At 41.3% G+C, this 22,920-nt stretch overlaps 1 protein-coding gene across 1 annotated transcript in view; it reads right to left on the bottom strand.

Moving 5' to 3' along the window:
• The window catches only part of SLC24A3 (solute carrier family 24 member 3), a 1,490,020-nt gene that overhangs the window by 599,492 nt on the left and 867,608 nt on the right, over positions 1-22,920 (bottom strand). The window contains exon 4 of the mRNA XM_078648964.1: positions 146-220. Coding sequence (XP_078505090.1) covers positions 146-220 — 75 coding nt within the window. The remainder of the gene's footprint in view (positions 1-145; positions 221-22,920) is intronic.

Below are 22,920 nucleotides of genomic sequence, written 5' to 3'. Positions count from 1 at the left end.
TATCTTTTTCCTTTTATTACATTTCCTTGGTTAAATATTCAGTGCTAGAATTCTTTGATGATTATGCTGAGCTGAAATATTCTTTCTTACATAATGAAATAAATAAACCTGATCAATAGTATTAATTCAAATACTGGTTACTTACTTCACATATCTTTTCCAAAGAAGGGACAAAGAAGTCATCACAGACGATAGCCAGTGCATAGAACATGTACATAGCCTACAAAAAAAGAAGAAATACATTAACTTTATATGGTGACAACACAAACAAATAAAAGTGGGTTTAACTGAGTTTCTCCAAAATAAAATTACATTTTACTCATTACTACCAGCAACAGGCACTCTAATCAATTCAAGGGTCCTCGGTATGTATATATAGCGTTCTGGATCGGGTTATAACAACTTACATACATTCAACCGTTTTGTGGAGTCTAAATCCTGCTCTGAATTATTTGGTGTACTGACTCTGTACAAGGCTATGCCTAAAAAAGACTAGAACATGGCATGAAAGAGCTAATCAACTAGCTACAATTTCCAGAACATCTAGAAGAGGATCTGAGTCAAGATTACAAATGCTGTGCATTCTACTTAAACTGCCTTTTGGCTCATCAGTCAGCACTCTCCATAGATTGGTCTGATGTTGTGTCACTCTAATTTTTCTTCCACTGCTACTGCATACAGCATGGGTTAACCCACTTTATTCATTGGCTAATTCCTGCCATTGGCTAACTTTTGATATTTTGCAAGGAGAACATCCACACACAAAATAGTTCCCATCTGTACGAGGGACTACTAAGGCAATGTGTTCTATTCGAGACCAAATCACGTATATATGTTTATGCAAATTTGATATTGGTGCTGGCCAACAGATCTCCCAAAAATAATGTTGCAGGAAAATGATGGAAAACAAAACAAGCGCAGGCAGAGCCGAAAGTTTGGCAGCTGAGAACTGACATTCTGGTTTTGCCAATGCCTGTTTTCAGCAGGACTGCCAGGGTTTTCACACTGAACACTCATTTCATGGGCAAAGATGGACCATTATTGATTTCCATAATCAAGCCCCTGTGCTCTGGTTGAGAGGCTACTAACCCTGTTTAAATCAATCTTGAATATCTCTACTCAGTACATGCTCAAAAAGTGAATAAAGGTGCTAAGACTAGCTTACACTAAGATTCTTATATGATATGGTATACAGATGCAAGTATTATAAAGATAGTGTGGTGGCAGACTGCACAATTAATAATTCAGTATTTTAATGTGTTTAAGAGAGATGCAAATGCAATGTTTATTCAGTGTTTAACAACAAAATTTAATAGGACTTGACCCGTTTTCAGTTGCTCTTTAAAATGTGTGTGATGTGCAGTGTTAGTCACTGCCTTGTTTTCTCTTTCTGTGCCTGTGCCCCAAGAAGCCTCAAATGTGAACTTTAGTATTATATTAATTGTACAACATTCAGTTACCTTTATAGCCTTGCTTGCACTGTGACATTTATAACATATATTATTTTCCGTTCATGTTGTTACTGAGGAAAAAAAGATTTGAAGGGTATACACTTGAAGGCCATTTCCTTTGGCTGTGCTGAAGTGTTCACATTTTGTAATGTTCTTTCATTTTCTTTTGTAAGAATAATATAGGGTTATTATTCACTAGCAGCAGAGCAACGGTTTACGCTCATGTGATGTGTTTTCTGTTTTACTTTTAGATACCTCAGTGTAACTCTTGCATCATGCCATGGTGACTGTATGATTTCTCTCCTGAAAAATGTACAAAAGCTTTCCATTTGGGAGACGATCCAAGTTTTCCTCTAGTTCTTTCTGGGAGCAGACTCTCCTTTAGTCTGTTTATCAATCCGCACTTACAATATATTGAAGGCTCCCAGTGTTCAGCTTTTACTTATTTTTACAGATAACTACAGACAGAAAACAATGTGTTTGCAGTCTGTTTTTATTTTTAAGAGCAGTAAAGTACAGAAAATTGTGCCTGATGTGAGTGACTCTCCATGCTGTCCTTCATCAATTCTAGGCCAACAGTTGAGCAGATAGACATCATGGAGAATAAAAAAAAAAAAAAACATAAATTTTCCTTAGAAACATGTTAATAAATATTTGTATATAATGTTAATATTTACCTGTGGGTGTAGTGTTTTGTTATAGCTGGCTGCTTAATTAGCGGCAAAGTGACAGGAATCAAAGTATGACTGCATCTTTATAGGTTAAGTAAATGCGGAAAAATACCATTTTAAATCTCCATTTATTCTCAAAACACAAAATAAATATGGCAAAATACCAATAAAAGGGCCATAAAATAAATATGGATAGATACAGACAGTACTGTTAAAAAAATAAACACCATAAAACCGGGAGCCCTAAATACATTTCATATTCCTATTCCAGCATATAATGAGCAGACCTTATGACAGAATGTTCCTTGGCTTATTATTTTCTACTGCTAGACTGTCAGCTGTTCTTAATATTGACTACGGTAAAGCTTATTTTCCACTGCCACTGTTGACTAGCATTATGTACATTTTGAGTATTGTGAACTGATTGAATAGACATAATCTTCCCCCCTTCTATAATGACTTCTTAAATTTTAAAATAAACTTCAGGGTTGGTACTTTGAATTCTGTCTCGTGTGGGAATTCCTGTGCGGAATTTTCTGTGTAGGGTCTCTGGATTTCCTTGAAATTGTGTTAAGGGCTCTCTCATCTTTTGAGGCTCACACATAGCCCCTAACCACCTTTCAGCCTTTTTTTATGTAAAAAGCCCCTACAGTAGGATTGATTGCGCCTAGTAAATGAAAAAATTGAATATTTTTTTAGTGAAGCTGAAATAGTGAGATCGCAGTCAGTGCAGACAAACACAAAGCATGCATTTAGTGCACAGAAATCCAGAGAAGCAATTTCACATGAGAGGTGAGGTCCAGAAGATAACTAAAGAAAAGTAAATAATTGGGGCAAACATGTCTTAAAGGTCAAATAGAAACAATGTAACAATACCACAAAGAGACAGAGACTAATAGTGCTGGGCATAGGAGGAGACATAACTTGGAGGAAAAGGAAGCTGTGCTGTTGCTGTCCAACTGAATTTTAGTATTATACATACAGTACTGTTTTTAATTTTCCAGGTATATGAACATAAGGATAAAGGCAGAATGGTAAGGTCCTGTGATGAACTATCAACATGGTGACTTATTTAGATAACCAGTCATAAAAGGGGATGCTGAACACCAGAATGGACGTAAGCAGTTGTTTATGTTCATATTCGACAATTTGAAAATTTGTATTCATCCAGGCCAAGGATCTCAAGGTTCGAATCCCAGTGGGTTGTCACAGTGGGTTGTCACTCCCCCATGTAATCATGCCTTGACGATAATGTAAAAGTCAATATCTTACAGTCTATATTGTTGCAGGTCGATCCCTATATATTTGATGTTTATAACATACAATCATAGCAGACACCTTTTTTCAGTGAAATGAACTCTTATTGAGAAGTTGTTCCAATAGTGATATTAGAAAGCACATGCAAATGAAAAAAGCAGACAGAAAATATTAGTAATACGAAAGTAAGGCTAATACTGGAAACCATGCAGAGCCTTTGTGTCAACATAAGGCATGCAAATGGTCTGATTGGAAGGGTGTGTTGCTTCTTATCTACGTTTCTGTCTTTGAGTAACCATTGGGAACATTTAGGTAATGAAAAGAGAGTAAACCTAAGCGTGTTTCACACTATTTTTGATCCTGTCTTTTGTCTCCTAATTCTCATTAACTAGGAAAGCAGAGGGTAACTTCTCTTAGAAAGAGTGAGACATAAATGTTTTCTATGAAGAAATCTCATACAATATGCTATTGAACATACATGTAAAGCTCATCATCTATTGAATTCTTCATAATAGATGAAGTTGCAAGAGACGATGTGCAACAAACCACAAGGTGATGGAAGAAATGAGTGAATTAATCTCAGCCACTTGTGATCACTTGGGCCACATTCTAGTCCATCACATCTTACCCACTGTGCTAGAGAGAGACCAGCCATTTGGAAATGAGGCTGCATTCCAGTTCATTATCTTTCACCCACTGTGCCACTCTAGGCAGAAATAAGAAATATGCAAATCAGTCTTGGCCCTACTCCAATAAGAACAGTCCAGCTCAAACGTCCTGCCTAGGTCCCCTCCAAATGAGAATCTGTGTGTATCGTACCTCCCTATACTACCCAGAGTAACAGCACTGGTCTGCAACATACATACTGGTCAGAAGCACACACTATTAGAACATACCATACAGTGTTGAAAGTTTTACATATAAGGAGTAGTACAGATGTTTGTAACAATAAGTATATGAACTCCCCTGTGCATTGTGATGTTGTGTTGGAAAATATAGACATTAGACATTGGACGTACAGTTGTTTTTACTATTTTCATCTTCCTAATCGATAGTTTAGAAACAGTTACTTTAATTATTTAATTGTTTAATAAGTACTTAGGTTGGTTTGGTAAATTCTTCACTGACATCAAAAATACTGTTCCAGTATTTTGAAACCCATAGTTAATATCAAGCCTTTTGTTCACTCTTTGTGCCATACATTGATGCATAGGAATCACAATATCAGCCCATACTAAGTTCAATACAATGCCTTTGGCATGGACCGAAGAGCCCTCTCCCCCCACCCCATTCTACTTTTAGGGATGTGCTTCTTTGACAGCACTCCACTTCTGAAGAGCACATGTTGAGTATACTGCATCCTTTTGTTCCCCTGTCATAGGGAACTTTTAGGTCTGGCCTACAGACCACTGTACTGGTTTTGAAAGCCTAATGTAATAAAAAATAAATAAACTTTTATATATGCATACACTGAGGGGCCTTAGCTCAGCCTTCTTTTCTTTTCTTTTTTATAAAAAACCTTTGTATTCAGTTTTAACTGTCGTAAATCAGCACAGTGGTCACAGTCACTATGTACATCAGCAATGCTTCAGTTTTCAGCTTCTTTCAGCGGCCTTGATTGTCCCATTTGGTCGGCTTTATAATATGCAAAGGGAGACCTATTTTTGGGGGGCCAGTTCGTATTCAGTTTGTAGGGATTCTATTAGTTTAATGTTACCCTCTTGTTTCATATCTCCCAGCATGGAGATCCCCATTAGGTTCTATTGCCAGAAACCTGTAATCTTCGCTACTTCCATTAACTGTGCTCCTGTCCTAAGGGGAATTGCCCTAGACACCCTTCCCCTCCCACACACATATCCTACCATGGCATCCCAGGCCAACAGTGCACTTTGAGTAGGAATTAGTAGACCTTGTCTGGTAAATGGGCCGCTTTATATGTAGTGGACATATGTCTTTTATTCCATGTTCGCCTTTTCCCCTCTGGTCAGTGTGTCCTCACTCGGTATGAAGCCCCAGTCATTTATAACTTTGAGTTGTGTCACCCAGTAGTAGGCTCAGATGTCTGGAAGTGCCAAGCCCACACTATCCAACGATCTTTCTAAAGTTCATTGACTGTTCTGTGCATTCCTGCTCAACCCAGAGCAAAGTCTGGAGTGTTTGATCTATTCAGTCAAAGGTCTCTGGGACCATCCAGGGTGTATTCTGTAAGGCATATCAGAACTTGGGCAACATCACCATCTTAAATATTTATACTCATCTCAGTAGTGATGGATGCAACTCTCTCCATATCTCTGTGTGTATTCAGAATTCCCTAAGGACCCCCTGTATGTTGTTTTTAATACATTCCACCTGATCCCTTTTGATCTGAATACCAAGGTATCAAAAGCCTATCTGTGAGATTTGTAGGCTTGAGGGGATATCTTCTAGTCCACACAAGATGACCATTTGGTATGAGACTAAATTGTCCCAGTTTATTTGGAATCTTGAAAATTTCTCAAAGTTACTATAAATGGAAAGTCCCCTGAGGATTGAAGTCCCCAAGTCTGACAAGTATAGTAAGATGTCTATCAGCTTCTCTGGGAAGCCAAACACGTCAGCTCTCATTCTGATCCAGCACGCCAGCAACTCCATGCAGTGAGCAAAGAGCAAGAAGGAGATGGGCAGCTCTTTCGGGTTCATCTCGCAGGTTGGAATGTTCAAGAGGAGTGCTCATTAACTTTAACTGTCACCATTGGGTCAATATATAGTAAGGCCACCCATCAGGAAAACTTCTGACCTAGTTCAAATCTTTTAGGGCTTGGAAGAGATAGGCCCAGTCGAGTGAGTCGAACACCTCCTTGGTGTCAAAGATAAGCCCTGCAATTGGGTCTATGGTCAATTGTACCTTGGCTAGCCACATGTTCAGTATCTTGCTATTGAGAAGGGATGAATAATCAGGTATGAAACCCTGTATTAATAGGGAGGCCGGTCTATGGAAGGGACATTCAATATTAGGTTTTCTTTTCTTATAGAGGCACATGATGAATGCAATTCTGAAGTCAGGTGACAATTCTCCTCTCTCCTCAGTTTCTTTATGCATACAAAGATGGGGCTCAGTTGTGAGGAGAATCTTTTGAAAAATTCAACTGGTATCACATTGGACACTGGTGTCTTGCCACTGCTCATTGTTCTATGGCCTCTGCTAATTCCTGCAGTGTGATCTCCTGATCAAGAGTAGACCTGTTCTCTTTGTCTTGAGACAGGAGTAGTAATTCCTACAGAAAGGACTGAGTATCTTCTTCTGTGGTGCAAGCCTTTCCAGCTTAGTTCACAAATTGATAGGCTATGTTGTTGCCTTTTCAATATGTGCTGTTTTTCCTATGGAGTCCTGATAACCATCTTCCTTGCTCCCACCTAGCCAACCAGGCCAGCCATCCTCCTGTTTTGTTTCCTACGCCATATAGCTTGTGTGTTGTCATCCTGTATATTTGTGTAGTCATGTGTGACTTTGTGACATTCCCCTGGTAGGGCCTCTATCTAACCTAATACCATATCATACATCATATCTATATATATTCTTTCCAGTGACTACCGTTCAGTTTTAAGATCTGAAATTCATTTAGTTTTGTGTTTACGTTTCTGGGAGATGATCTTTTGAGCTCTGTCTCTCAAAACTGATTTATAGGCTTTGCACACTATTGTCAGTAAGGTTACTGATTGGCTATTCTTAGTGAAGTAGTGAAAGGTGTCAGCCCTCAGCTGTGTCCACTTCTTGGTCCTGCAGTTCCCAAATGTCCAGTCTTCATGATCTCATGCTGCACCTTTTTGTGAGTCCCATCTTTATCCACAATGGGGAATGGTCTTACATGCTCGCACCCTTTACTCTGGTGTATAGATGTCTTAGACATTGCTTGCTAGGACCAGTATATAGTCTAGTCATGAGAAGGGTCAGAAGGCCCTAAGAAAAATGAGTATTTTCTAGCTATTGGGTGTTTGCTGCACCACACGTCAATCAAACACATTGCCCATGCAAACCTTGCTACTCTAGTGGGGTGTCCCTGGAGTATCAACGTCGCTGCTGATATTTCTAGGGATTAGTTCATAACTTTGTTAAAGTCACCTTCTAAGAAGTATACCTGTACTTCTGCTTCCAGGAGGAGTGGCCCTAGCTTGTTGAGTACTGTCTGTTGCATCGCCAATGAGGTGTAGGTGTTTATTATAAACATGGATTCTCTGTGCCAAATTCCCAGCACCCCAACATAGGTACCCCCTGTATCTACCAAGTATTAGTTAAATGGAATGGTGGTTTTTTTTTCATTGCCAGGAGCACTACTCTTCTGTATCCCATATCGAAGCCTGAGTGTGCAGTACAAAACTGTCCCCTGTTTAGGCAGTTGCAGTAGTTGCCCGCTGAATGAGTCTTCTGCAGGACAACAAGGACCTGCCCTTGTCTATGAATATATTGGTGCACTACTCCTCTTTTTAGTTTGTTGAGCATATCATTACCATTGCAGCTTAAAATGTGAAAGTTCCTCAAAATCTGGTGATGGGTGTACCGGGGCTCTTCAAGGAACTTTGGGACACTTCGATGTGGCACTTCTTTCTCCCCTCCCCACTCCACCTTTCTCAGTCGTCTTATGTTTTGGTGTGTGTCCTGTACATGTGTTTTGGAAATGGAACTGACCTCCCACTCCAACTACCTCATGAGCTTTCCACTTTAAACCTTCAACTCCAAATGCTTCGGGGGAGTCACTGAATGCCTCCCCTCCACTTCACAATTAACTTTGTAGCACAACTGCTCCCTTCCCAGAAACTTCCATTTAAGAACCATCTGTCATTCCCTTCCAATAACCCCTTGCAACATTTAACACTACTCTGTGGAAGAGTGCCTTCTCCCCTGAGTGTCTCAATGTGTGTTGCATCACCTGATACCTGCAAAATCCCAGAGTCATTAGTCTGTAGATGATTGGTTGCAGGGGAGCAAATGACCCCAGTCAAGATGTGGTCATCTGTCGGGGGCTTCCCTGTCATGCCTGCTCCTTGTTTCCTCTCCCCATTCTTGGAGTGTCTCCTCTATTATGTCTCTGTGGATTTAGGATGGGCTCCATTTGAGTCTAAGGCTTTTCTATTCCTTTTGAGTGACTGTATCTTACACATCCTTCCCAGTTATGAAGGATGGGAGCCTTTTGGCCTCACTAGAATGACCAGCCCTCTCCATGTCTCTGGGTTCTGGGTGTGTCCCTCTGAAATCTATCTGGGCTCTTTGTTCCATCTGTTTGTCCATCTCTCACTTCCACCAGTCCCATTCCTCTGCTGGGGGTCTCGACAAAGAGAACTTTACCTCGAAAGCTGTCTCTTAGCTTGGCTGGAAGCATTGCGGTGTATTGGAACCCCACTGCCTGTAATTTTTGCTTGATGGAAAGGAGCCATCTGCGCTGTTGCTGGACAAGGCGTGTGTTATCCAGGAAGAACAGAGCTTTCTTGTTTGCAAAGAAGAGTTCCTCTTTGACTCTGGATTCCCACAGGACCATGTCCCTGTCCATATAGTTCAAGAAACAGGCAATGATGGGTCTCTGTGATGCCCTGGCACCGATCGGGCAGACAGAGCCTTGTGTGACCATTTGTTGATGAAGCATTGGGAGCATTTCTCTTGGGGAATCACAATGTCAGTCATTTCCCCAGGAATTGGATCATTAAGGGCCACTCTACTCCCACTTGGATCCCCACGAAATGATGGTTGTTCCTATGTGCTTTACCTGCTGCTTCTTCAACTCTTTCTTCAAGGCATTTCAAGATCTGTAGGAGCTGTCTGATTTCCTTTTTAGTGTTCAGAACATCGTCTTTAACAGCCACAATACTCGTTTCTGCTTCTAAAAGCCTCTCTGTCATTTTTTTAGGTCTTGCCAGAGCAGGCCTATTCTGATTGATTTCTTCCATCTTGCTCTCCATAGCAACCCTGGAGTCCTGGATGTCTTGTAGGATGAGTCCTGCAGATTGGGATGAGTCTCCCAGTTCTGTTGCAGATTTTTCTGGTTAGGCAAACCCCCATCATCCCATACCCATTGCTCCAATGACCCTTGCTGTACCTTTCTATCATCTCCTGAGACGGGCCGCTTTTCTTTGCCCATGGCGAAAGGCACTCATTCTCAGTGACCTCCGTGCACAGTATCTGTCTCATCCCCTCAGCCTTGTTCTAAGTGTTGGCCTTTCTTATAATTGTGTGTTGGAGGGATACCCAGCTCCCACGCCACTGGTGTGCTTGAAGGGGGCACTTGTAGACTTTTCTGTGGATCTCCCAGTCTCGCACTTTCATATGTCTCCTCTACCCGCATCCAGATCAAGGGGGACCTGGTTGGCCAGTTATGTTAGGGGCCCTTCAGCCCCAACTAGGCCAGAGGTTTTCTTTAGTTTGTGGGCCCTCCACCCTCACATGCCCAACCACTCGGGTGAGAAAGCCCTGCTCCATATCACCTGGAGCCTTCCTTACTTTCCATTAGAAGCTCCGGTTGGTTCTCCTTTGTGCCTTCTTGCTTTGTCCTCTTTTGTCCCAAATATTGTGGCTCTTATATTGGCGGTGCTGCTGCTTGCCTTCCATCGATCCATGCCTCCACTCAAGGCAGGAAGTGGATGTGGGTCATCATTAGTGTGTACTTTGGTTGGAGGAGTAAAACTCTGCCTGAGGAGGGCTAAGTTTGCTGCTGCTCCCCGGTGTAAGGCCTTTTGCTTACAAGCCACCATTATGGAGGCTCGTCTGGCTCTAGAGGCACCCCGCATTAGTGTGGCCATCCTCCTCTCTCAACCACCCGGAGGTGGAAGCACAGGGTCTGCTCTATTTCACTGAGGTGGCTGACGACCTATCCTTACCAACAGGCCGGAGTACTGCCTGCTTTTCCTCCATTCCCACTTGGAACTTCCCAGAATGCTTCTCCTCCACCGGCCATGCTGCAGTATTTCCCTTTTATCCTGCACGTCTGCAAAAGCCCAAGGACGGAGAAGTGATGTTGGATCATCTTGGCTGAGTATGGTGACGGGGGAGTCTACCCACTCCCACATAGAGCAGGTACTCCCACGCTTCAGGATCACCACTTTATGGTTACCATCTTCGGGAAGTCCAGTCTCTGTGGCATGGCATTCGATCGCCTCCTCGCCTTCTGATCCTTGTCCACCCCTGAGCCTGGTCCCGCTGCTTGGAAGATCGCAGGTGTCCACGGTTGAGTTCTGAGGCCACGCTGGCTCTCAGGTATCCATTAATACAATGGGGTAACCCAAATGGTCCTGGACCTGGGTGTCATACAGTATTAATAAACAATGGTCCGTGGACAATTTCTTCTCAATACCACAATTAGTCAGTACTTAGTCACCGAATGAACATTTCTTGAGTATGAAAATCTACTCCAAGTCAATGAATGCAACAATACAGAGAAAACAACAGCATACATATAAATCAAGGGCAATTTATTCATTCATTGCCTCTGAATAAAAGTGCAATTGACTGACAATACATAGGAATCATAGTGGTTGCCCACAAGATGAGCGTGCAAGAACTAGAAAAGGGTGAACTGAATAGTGTTGAGTGTTGAGTGGAGAAGTGTGGCTCACTGGTTAGATGAGGCAGACCTGGAAGCAGAGGTCAGGCTGGGACCAGGGTTCAATACCCGGCACGGCGGGGTCTTGAGTCCTAAAATGTCCATGAACTCGACAATTCTCGCTCCGGTGCCTACTCGATTCACGGGTTCACACTCTGCGACTCTGGGCAATAGCTTGCTTAATCTCCACAACGGCCCCTCGCGGCGGGATGCCTGGCTTTCACCTTGCGGATACCCTGCCGGGGTTATCTCACAGGGGAATACCAGGACGGGTTCCCTAAGCAAGCGCTTAGAAACCGCTCGGTGATTTGCGCTATATAAATTCCTGTACATTTACATTTACATAAAAGGATGAAAGGAAATTCCAAGAATTAGTGACATAAAATATTCAAAAACATTTTATACAAGACAGCAACGGATCCGCAATTATCCGTACTATTTAACCTAGCCCTAAATACAAATTACTCAATAATTATCATAGTTTTTCAATGGAAGCACACATATGTGTCATAAATGATGTTGCACATAGATATCAAACGGAGAACTGTGGGTCCAGGTTCATTATTAAGGGCGTCGACGTTTCGACTCGACTTAGGGCCTAACGGTGAATAAGGCCTGGGCCATGCGAGTCTTCATCAGGACTATAAAACAACGGGCAACCAAACCTTTATTGATGACCCTATGGGGAAAGAGAATAGATGTGTGTATGTAAGCTGTTGTATTTAAAGTAAAAACGGAGGGTATGAAAGTCCAAAAAGGGACCCTGATTGCTTACCCTCAGGAAGGAGGTGGTGCATGTATTAAGTTTCCATGTTCCCATCAATGGTATTCCCTCCTACAAGACAATGAGGACAATAAAGTCTTATTCAAAAACTGGTCCTAAGTTTTCATTTCAGGTTACTTATTTAAACAATAGGTGGGTAGTACCTGGCCTTCATCATGGTGATAATGCTCGAGGAATTTTGATCAGTTAGAAGTCCTCAGTCTTCTCTAGTGAATAATGTTATCCCTAAAAATTAATAAAAACCATTTTATGTATCGCCAACTATGTCAATCACCCAAGAGCGGGGATAAAAGACAATATCGTTACCTGTTTAAGTTAATCGCGTGGATGGCAGGGCTTCTCTGATCCAAAAATAGGTGGCGTTTTTAGTGTAATGGAGCGGTAGTCCTGTCAATATCTGGCCACTACGAAGGAGATTAAGGGTCAGATATTAGGAACTGTAGTGCCCTATATCATCCCATTATAATAAAGGTGACCTCTCAAAAGGCTTACCGTGCTCGATCGCCTTCTAATCAGTAAGTTTGATTACTGAAGGTTCGTGCCTGTTCGCATCGAAACGGCGTTCTGAATTGCTCGACATATTAATCCGAAATAGAAAGGGGACTGCGAATGTAACCTCCTACGTATTTCTAATTATGTCAAAAGGCTTCTGAATACGGGAAAATAGGGTCCCAAGATGCTCAGTGGTTCACCTTCTTCGAAGAAGTAAATATCAAAATAAAGCAAATTAGATTACTATTACGGCAATCAAATACTCCCGTGGTCGCCATTTTGGAATGGGAGAACGCTGTGAGTCTATCGTTAACTAACGGGAAAATCATAGAGGAAAAGTGACACGTTCTTCACTGGTAAACCATTTTCGGAAAGTCAATTATTAAAAATAAAACTAGATTATGGCCACTACTACGATAATTAAATACTGACGGGTCGCCATTTTCGAATATAGAGAACCTTTATAATTCTATCGTTCTGCCGTTTGCACATTGCAGCTATCGTTCTAAAAACTGAACGGTGAAAAAGAGTCAATCAGCAATTCACATGTTGTGCAAAATCCTTCAGTACGGCTAATATAACTTATAGGTACATATGTTGTAGTATTGTTGATACAATGTAAATTCTGTCCCCTATGGGGCATCGATAATTTCTTTATACATGATGTTCATCACACAAACATACAATAAAACATGCTCATACATATAACGATTCAGACATAAAATATATTTTACACAAAAGGAACAGGTGAAAAATCTCTAGCATGTCTCATGGAATGGAATACATATTAGATCAATTAAACCGTATAGTAAATCAATAGATACATCCCTCTATACCCTCAAGAGGGACACCTGTCTATTAATCTCCTCCTTCTCATTCAGCCCTTTGTTGACGGTATCCAAAGAATGTATCCACTTACACTCCCTTTTACTCAAAACAATGCTGAGGTCTCCCCCTCTTGGATTTGCTCTCACTTTTTCAATGACCCACCATCTTAAACTATTTGGATCATGTTCAAATGTAGTGAAATGTTCCACTAAAGGGGGCCCTGGTGTTTTGCAGCGTATCCTGCTGATATGTTGCAGAATTCGACACTTAATTTTCTGAATAGTTTGACCAACATACATAAAACCACAGGGGCATATGATGGCATAGATTACCCCTGTGGTATTACAGTTGCTGTGATCCTTCAGTGTGTATACCTGCTCATTGTGGGTGAAGTAGTGCATTCCAAAGTGAGCTGACATGCCTTGCACACACCACATTTAGTGTGTCCTAAAACCGGTGGGAGACCTCACAGGGTTGTTTGGCTTACTAGCTGTGTGGTGGGCAAAAGGTATTTTACTAAATGATCTCTGATATTCTTACCTTTCCTGAATGCGTGTAAAGGAGGGGGCATTCCCCCAAGTTCCTCCTTAACTAAGGGCCAGTGGCGATTTATCGTTTTCTTTATCGCGCTGCTCTTAGTATTGAATGTAGTTACACACACTAATCGTTCTTCAATTGTCTCCTTTTGTTGTCCATTCAGTAGATGTTCACGGTGGTTATGCCACGCTCGTTTACGAGCCTTTTTTAAAAGACGTAGCGGATACCCCCGTTCAAACAATCTACTGATCAGTAGAGATGATTTCTCAAAATAGACCTCTTTTTAGTGCAATTCCTCTGTAACCTCAGAAATTGGCCAAACGGCAAATTGTCTCTGAGGTTACGGGGATGATGACTTGTGTATCGAAGGAGTGTATTCCTCTCACTGCTCTTCCTATACAGGCTTGTGTATAAAGTGCCCGCTTCTGCTTTAATTTGGATATCAAGGAAATTAATGGAGACATTATCAGACTCAAGTGTAAACTGGATGTCCTCTGAACAAGCATTGAGCCATCCATGAAACTGTTGTAAGAGTTCTTTGTCGCCTTCCCAAATTAGGAAGACGTCATCAATGTATCTGACCCACGTAGAAATGTGGTTACGATACGGATTATTCTGATTCAGCACATATTCATGTTCATATTCACTCATAAAGATTATTGCCAAATTTGGGGCAAAGCTAGCCCCCATTGCTACGCCCTTGGTCTGTACATAATATTTATTTTGAAACATGAAAAAATTCTTGGTCATAGCTATGGTGAGTAGTTTGATAATAAACTCCGTTGAGACCCTATGGGGTGCCGTTCTCTGATTCAAGATTGTCTCCATACAAGCTAAAGCTGCTTGTTGAGGGATGTTAGTATAGAGAGCTGTGATGTCCATAGTGGCGAGCAGGCAAGTAGTCTGGTCATAAGGACGTCCATCAGGTATGGCAGAATTATGATGGATGGTTAGATTAGTCTGTAGAGACACAGGACTATACATCCGCCATATTAGTTTCCAGACCATGTTCCCTAGTTCAAACTTCTTAATGTACTGTTTTTTCAAATGTCATTCATATTTTGTTTCTACCGACCACAGCTTGCAGCATGGGGCACTAAGTCAGCCTATTCCATCGGTCGATTCTTTTGCACTGTGAATGATGCACTTTGACTGATCACATGTGCACAGCCGTCGGAAAAAGTGTAAATTTCATTGCCAGGGCTGGTATGTCAGAGCTGCTGGGTCTTTCCTATATTGTTGCCATATATTTGACAGGGTCAATGACAAGATGCATCCCTACACTTTCTTACATTTTGTCTGAGCAAAAGATGTGTGCATTGACAGGTCACAAGAAGGCGCAGCAAGGTCCTAGCACAACGTATACCTTTTATTTATTTTTACTCATTTGAAAAGATTTATATAGCGCTGGCCGGTATCAGAGCGCTTTGCATGAGGACGAGCATTGTTACAGAGCATAGTTACAAGTTACATAGTTACAAGTTACAGAGTTTCAGAGCATAGTGACACGTTGCTGGAGCTTAGTTACATGTGTGAAAAACCTATACGTAAGGGAAAAAGCAGGCAAGGGGATAGATTCAGTGGAGAGGGGATAGGAACAGCGGGGGAAACATCCTTTACAACGCAACTTTTACCATGCAGTGCCTTTACGACGCAACTCTTACAACGCATGTCATTACAACGCATAGCGCTGGGGGGCGCTCTAGGGTAGGGAATAGATTTAATTTACTATCCAACACCTTCCCTAATATCCACGGGGACTGGAGTTGGAATAGTAAATTAAACTATTCACTATCCAGCACCCCATGCGTTGTAAAGGCATGCGTTGTAAAAACTGCGTTGTAAAGGCATGCGTGGTAAAAGCATGCGTTGTAATGTCATACATCCAACAGCGGAGGTAGACAAAGAATGAAAGAGGGAAAGTGGTGGGGGAGGGTTGGCGCACTGTTCATGACTTCACCAATGATGTCACTAAAGTGATCATCTCCACACAGGCTCAAGAGCACACGCACCATCTCCAATGCTGAAACTAAAACAGAATGTCTACCAGCTGATGCATGAGCTCCCAGTCACTGTGCATACATTTAACCACTGATGTCATGAGCTCAATTTTCGAGATTATTCCAGAACATCTACAAATTTACAAAAGTTCTAATTTCAGCACTAACCCCTCTCCTAAGGACATGTATCCTCCCTATTGCATGCCATGCTGGGTTTTCCTACTTTTCATTTCAACTTCTCTAAGAGGCAATCAGGTCAACTGGGACTGCCTTCCCTGCATATATTTTCACTGTTCCCTGTCTGGCCAGATGATTGAATAGCTGATACGCCAAAAGCAATATATCACATTTGGAAGATGTCGGAAATTGTGCTAAAGAGCAATTATTTAAGCCATGAGGCATTAGTTTAGTTGAGACACAACCACACAAAGAGACCTTCTTTACCTCAAATCTGCAGACAGAAGTGAGATGTTCACGGACCTAAATTAATAATCTAGGATGCTTTTGCATTTAATTCAATGCTCAGATCTTTGGCTATTATTACCAACATTTCCCTAATCAAGAATGTGCAATAATATAATATGATACATAAAAATCTTATGCTTATCTCGTGGAAGGCTATCCTGTACTTTCACTTCTTCTAGAAAAAAACGACCATAAAAATCGTACTTTCTTATTCTTTCTTTGAAGACAAAAATTGGAAGCCATGATGACAAATACAACCTTTGTAGGAACACAACATGTAATAATTGATTTTTTGTTTACTAGTTTCGAGGGAAGATCTAGTTCATTTTGGATCACATGTTAGTGAGTAGCATTAATGTGACTAATGTGACTTCTACCAAATTATCATGCAGCGCAGCAATCAAAAATGCTGCTCTGCGTGAGAAGGAGAGCGCCATATTTACAGAGATGTGGTACTCTCCTCTAGTCTCCCTAGCGCTGGCGCACAGTCAGGCAGCATGTGCCGCGCATACACTTTTGCACCGTAGAGCAAGGGTTCTCTGCATGAGTCTAGCATAGGTTGTGTACTGGAAGGATACACTTCCGGTACAAAATACTATTGTTAGATTAACTTAAACTTTTTTCTTTTTACTTTGTACATGTGCTGTATGGTGGGATGTATGACGTTACAATGCATACTTTTACAACGCATACCTTTACAATGCATTTTTTACAACGCAACATCCATTACAACGCATTCCATTACAACGCATGCTATTACAATGAATTTTTAAAAACTACCTTTACAACGCATTCCATAACAACGCATACTACCTTTACAACGCATACCATTACAACGCATAACATTACATTGCATGTATGGTAAGTATTGGATAGTGTAGGGGTAAAAATTACTATTCTAACTCCATGGGGGTGCAACAGTAGGGTAAGTGTTGGATAGTGTAGCGGTAAAAATTACTATTCTAACTCCAGAGTGGGGCAACAGTAGGGTAAGTGTTGGATAGTGTAGGGGTAAAAATTACTATTCTAACTCCATGGGGGTGCAACAGTAGGGTAAGTGTTGGATAGTGTAAGGGTACTATGCGTTGTAATGTTATGCGTTGTAATGGTATGCATTGTAATGACATGCGTTGTAGTGGTATGCGTTGTAGTGTCATGCGTTGTAATGGTTGCGTTGTAATGGCATGCGATGTAATGGATGTTGCGTTGTAAAAGTTTCGTTGTAATGGTAGTGCGTTGTAAAAGTTGTGTTGTAAAGGTTGTTTCCCGTATGGTGCAGCACTCATGCAAAGTTGGAAAAGAAGGGAGCAATGGAAGCATTTCTGCTTGATAGTGCCTATTTGAAATGGGTGTTACTTTTTATGCAAAATCCTGTCTACTTTTTTTTGTGGATAGGGTTTTATGGTGTTGCATGTGACCATCTATGCACCACCCAAGGAATGCCCCCTTGGCGCTAAGCATTGCGAAGCAGTGCTTTGCGCTGCTTTGCAATACTTTCAACATAATTAAATTAGGAAAAAAAGATTTTGCGTTGATTAGCGTCACTTTTGTGACACCAACATAAAGCACAATCTTAATAAATATTCCGCAAAGTTTCAAACTAGTTGTACATTTGTTTGCTTAATGAAACGTAAGTGTCAAAGAGAGACATCAGAAAAGGATTATTGACATGATGTACGTTTGGCGACTGCTTTACGCCATGCCTCTGCATTTTAAGTCATTGGCAGTCAACACAAACCCATGAGGTATTCATTAAAGAATTGTGGTGAAGGATGCGCTTTGGCAGGCGTGCACAATTTCCATCTTCCAGAGGGGCTTGTTAGCCTTGCGCCCTAAAACAGGATTAATGGCCATCTCTCAAACTAGACCCAGCAGCACCGGCCAAACATACAACAGAGCACGCCAGATACCCTCTATGCCAAAAAGGTTCAAAGAAAGATTCAGAACATGAGACTTAACATATCTGTATTCCCTAAGGAAGAGTCATGCTACTAGCCTAAGAGATCAGTAAGCAATTGACTAAAAACACAGCAGCACACCTCTTCGAACCCAAATCACATGTCCACGGCTCAATAAAGATGAAATTGTCACCAAACACTGATCAGGGCACCCAACCAAGAACCTATCATCGCAGGATGGCCCAGGCTCAGGCCTAGGCATTCAGCAGTGGAACAAGGCCCCACGAGTGGCAAACTGTGCTGTCCGTATGAAAAAGAATAATATAAAACACAATTCCATAATCAATTTGCAGCTTTGTCAGCATTATCTCCTCTCTCTTACTTTAATGCAAAGTTGTACAGGCATCTTAGTGACATGTTGGCACAGCCAGTGCTCATTATGAAGAGGCCTGTCAATCGACATTTTCTACTAAAATATCTTCATTCATTTACCTTCATTAGGGGATATACAGCTAGATTCATCAAAGTCCCGTTTTGCGAGTCTGTAATAGCGATTCATAAGGAATCGCTATTAAGGACTTGCAAAACGGGATTCATGTAGGAATTGCAAAAAATATTGCGATTCCTACATCTTCCTTAATTGCGATTAGCAAATTGCTAATCGCAAATAAGGAATAACTTCCCATTCATTCCTATGGGCCTACAGGCCCATAGGAATGAATGGGGAGTTATTCCTTATTTGCGATTAGCAATTTGCTAATCGCAATTAAGGATGCGATTTCAAGGGTGCCAGGGGTGTCCAAAGGACACCCTGTAGCACCCCTGAAATGCAAATTTACACAGGTGTTGCGCACACACATGTCCAAAGGACATGTGTGTGTGTAACATGCAACTGAGAAAAATGCACTAAAGTGCTTTTTTCTATTTTTTCGCTATTTACCACGAAGTCAGACTTCGTGGTAAATAGCGGCCAAATATTACGAATTCGCAATTTAAAATTGGTTAATGCATTGCATTTAAGGACTCTCAAATAGAGATTCCTTAAATGCAATTCCTCGCAAATATGCGATTTCGCAAATAGCGATTTTTGCATTTGGGATGATGAATCCCAAATGCAAAAATTGCGCTCGCAAAGGGCCAGATTCTGAGAATCTGGCCCTTTGCGAGCCGATTTTTCGTTCTTGAATCTGGCTGATAGTCCCTTCAGTTAGTCTGAGTGATAGAAGGAACCATGGCTTGCCAGTGCCAAGTCCTTCTGGCTCTCATTTTTAAGAACAAATACTGGTTTTCAACAAGTCCTCGCTAAGCCAAGCCAATGAGCTTTTTGTTTCAGAAATATTTTTAGATGTGGATTCATGTCTGTCAGGTTTAGTGCACGATCAGCCCGGGGGCTTGTCTGTGCTTCAGAGTTGGAAGAGGCAGCTTCTTGGGAGAGATGTTTTCCCTGGGGGGGAACAGTTATTAAATTAGAATGATTTACCTTAAATGCGAGGGAAACTAAATGCAAATTGCTCTAGTCAGGGACAAGGGAAACAGTGACTAAAGTTAAAACACGTTGAAAGTATTACTAATGATGATGGGGGTATTAAAAATGAGTTATTCTTACACGGGGGAATACCAATTTAAATGATGTGACTCTTACTCAATTGGACATGAGCATACTCTGACAGTCTTATAAGCCTATTGTCATTGTTTTTTTTCTTTGTGGTGGAGTTTGCTTTTGCGCGCTGAGGTCAACGTGGTGTAAATCACCGAATAGACCAGCCAATGCCTAGTGGCCTTGGAATATTATGTCTTGCTTCCTATATTTCGATCGGAGTGAATTTGTTTTGGCAATAGGCCAACACAGCAAAAATACTATGTGACTGGTAAATGTCAACAGAAACCCTAGATTTTATTATTGGTATACAGCTAGTTCACAGCTGCACCTTGATAATAGACAACCCAACATTGGTGCCCGCCTTGTCTTCTTTTATGCCAACCCCCAAATACATCAGAAAAAGCATTGAGGAGGATTGCAAATGTAGCATCATCTATTTAAAAAATAAAAGTCAAGGGATGATATATAAAAAAATATAAAAATAAAAATAATTGAATGAAAATAAAGAGCTAGACAAGGCAAAAACAGGAGAATCATAATATGGAGCCTGATCACAGAATCAAATTCTACCTTTGTTTCTTGTTAGCGGCGTGTTCCTATTTATACTACAAATGTATTCCACTCATCTCTGAACCCAAACCAAGAGGAGAGTTCTGGGGGACGAACTATGGATTAGACACATGTTAGCCAGAGTGGAAGAGTGATAAAAAACAGAAATGCCAGTTGATGTATAAGACACAGGTATCCATGGTTTAAGAAGAAAAAATAAATTGTTTGAGCTAGGAGTTTATTGTAGAACGTCATGTGAAATGTCCTATAATCATATTTTATAGTACGTATAGAGCAATGCAGGCCTTCATTTTTTATTATCGACACTTTTAAATAAATGTAACTAATTTTTAAAAATAATTTACAGATAGGTAATTTTATCTCAGAGAGCGAAAATATTTGTAATTTCCATGGAATACACAACTGTCTTGAGGATCTATGAGTGTCTGAAATGATCGCTATTTGTTAAATTTAAATAGCCAAACATAAAATATTTTTTATTGCTAACCAGATGTACGCTACCAAAAATGCTGCATTTTTTGATCGCCCCCTATCCGGTCGTTATTCACCCATGAGATTCATAGCTAGTAACTGAGACAAGCCTCACTATAGTATCAATCCACTCATCACTAGGGCAGCTGTGGGAAATACATGTTTTATTCTTCATATCAGATTCTTTGCTAGAATGGTTAAGGAAGATATTTGCATATTTATTGAAAATATGTCCTTAGTTTAGCTTCTGGGACGCTTACTATCATTGCCATAAGAAAATAATGTGCAAATTATTTTTTTCTCTAAATCATGGTTCATCAAATCCCTGCATTTGTCAAATGATGAAATTACCTTAGAACCCACAATTCTTAACATTAGTTTGTCAACCCCAATAAATGATTTATATTGTGACTAAAAGTGGTTGCAGCTCTTTCTATATGCTTCTTTTTGTAAACCTCAAAACTAGGCTTTCACTACAGTGCATTTCAATGGTACAAAAATGGCAGCACCTTAGCACAAAGAAATGTAAAACAGTTGTGCTTTTTGTAATCTTTCACCTAAATAGTTCCATGAAAAACATACCATCTAACAAATAATTCTGTGAATTTCACCTCAAATGCGAAGGGTGTGATTTACATATCAATATTATCCAAGGAGAACTGCACTCCCAGAATAATTTGATGGGGTTGAGTTGGGCCATTTGTTTTGCCCAGTACTCTCTTACTCCACAACAGCCAGTACTTAACTGAAGTGCCCTCCCTCTTGGATAATATTGCTTAAATATTTGTTGTGGCAAAACATTTACAGTAGGCACCATTCGCATATTGTTGAGGAAAGTCAATCACAAAGCAAGGATAGGGAAAGACAATGGGTTCCAGCTCTATAGGGCTGAGCAGTGGACTTTGCCAATATATTTTTATTGACAGTTGCTTGCGGATGCCTGTGTCATTATACGTACGCATACATCTCTTAAACATTTACAATTTCCATCTTCCGGGCCCCTCTTCTGTTGCACAGGGGTGTAACAGCGGCCCCTGCAGCCGCTGCAGCACAAGAGGGGGCACAACCCTTCAGGGGCCCCATTTACCAAAAGCCCAATGAATATTTGTGAGACATGGGATACTCAGGGGCCCTTCATCACATTCTGCAGGCGGGCCCTATCATTTTGCATTATGCCGTTACTGTTGCACCGCACCCATATTTATCATAGACTGACCTTCTACCTCCCTCATACTGGGGGGATATAGGAACATGAGGTTTCCAGGTGTGAATTTGTCATTAAGTGGTTTACTTGTTTTGTTGTGTTCTAACCCACACGCACAATGATTCATGCACACATGTGCAATGTGATGCATGCACATGTGAGGCAGGCATGTGCCTATGTAATGTAACATGGTGGACATTTTTAATTTAGCATTGTAACATGGTCGATACCCATACTAGAGTGGTACTTCCAAAGTAAACTAGGAGGAAAACAAAGTCATAAGAAGCAAGATGCCGGGTAGCACTTTGCAGATGCTGGGCATGCATGAAAAAAATAAATAGAAAATAAAAAACACCATGTGGGACAAGAAGCATTTTTGAGGGAGGAAAGGTGTGAGGAGTAAAACAAGAAAAGAGCAGGCCAGAGGTAAGTATACATGCTGAATCCCCAACACTTCTTAATTCATCATTTTTTTGTAAGGCTCCCCTTGTTAAGTGACGTAATACATTTGTGGTATTTTTGTCAATACTTACTCATTGAAATAAACGCAAAATGGTATGCTTACTAGAAAGCAAACAGCTGGTCTTATGCTTTTTTGTAGAAGATCTCTTGATCTCAATATTTTGAGATTACCTCACTAAACGAAGTAGAAAAATTGTCTTTAACCCCTCCCCTGCTGGTGACGGAACCACTCCGTCATCAGCTGCGGTCGCGCTGTGCTGATGACGGAGCGGTTCCGTCACGGCCCGCTTGGCACGCCTGCGCGGCGCGGATTCCGCGCCTGCGCTGAGCGTTCCATTGAGCGGGCAGGGCCGTGACGGAACCGCTCCGTCATGAGCACAGCGCAACCGCGGCTGGTGACGGAGCGGTTCCGTCACCAGCATGCGCCCGCCGCGCGGCCGCCCCGCCCCCTTAGCACTGCGGCGGAATAGCCGCCGCAGTGAAGGGGTTAATAAAGACCACACGCATGGGATACAGTCATCTCTGTGTAAGCATGTGTAGCACTTCTGTATACTTAAGAATTACATTGCGACTGTCATCGAGCTCTACTGGAATCTGCATTGCTCTTTCATGTCCCTTATCCCCAACTGAGGCAGCAGGAGTGCACTGAAACTGGCCATTAGCCA

The sequence above is a fragment of the Lissotriton helveticus genome, chromosome 6 (genome assembly GCF_964261635.1).
Source record: "Lissotriton helveticus chromosome 6, aLisHel1.1, whole genome shotgun sequence".
NCBI classification, from domain to species: Eukaryota; Metazoa; Chordata; class Amphibia; order Caudata; family Salamandridae; genus Lissotriton; species Lissotriton helveticus.
This window is presented reverse-complemented; position numbering and strand designations above follow the sequence as displayed.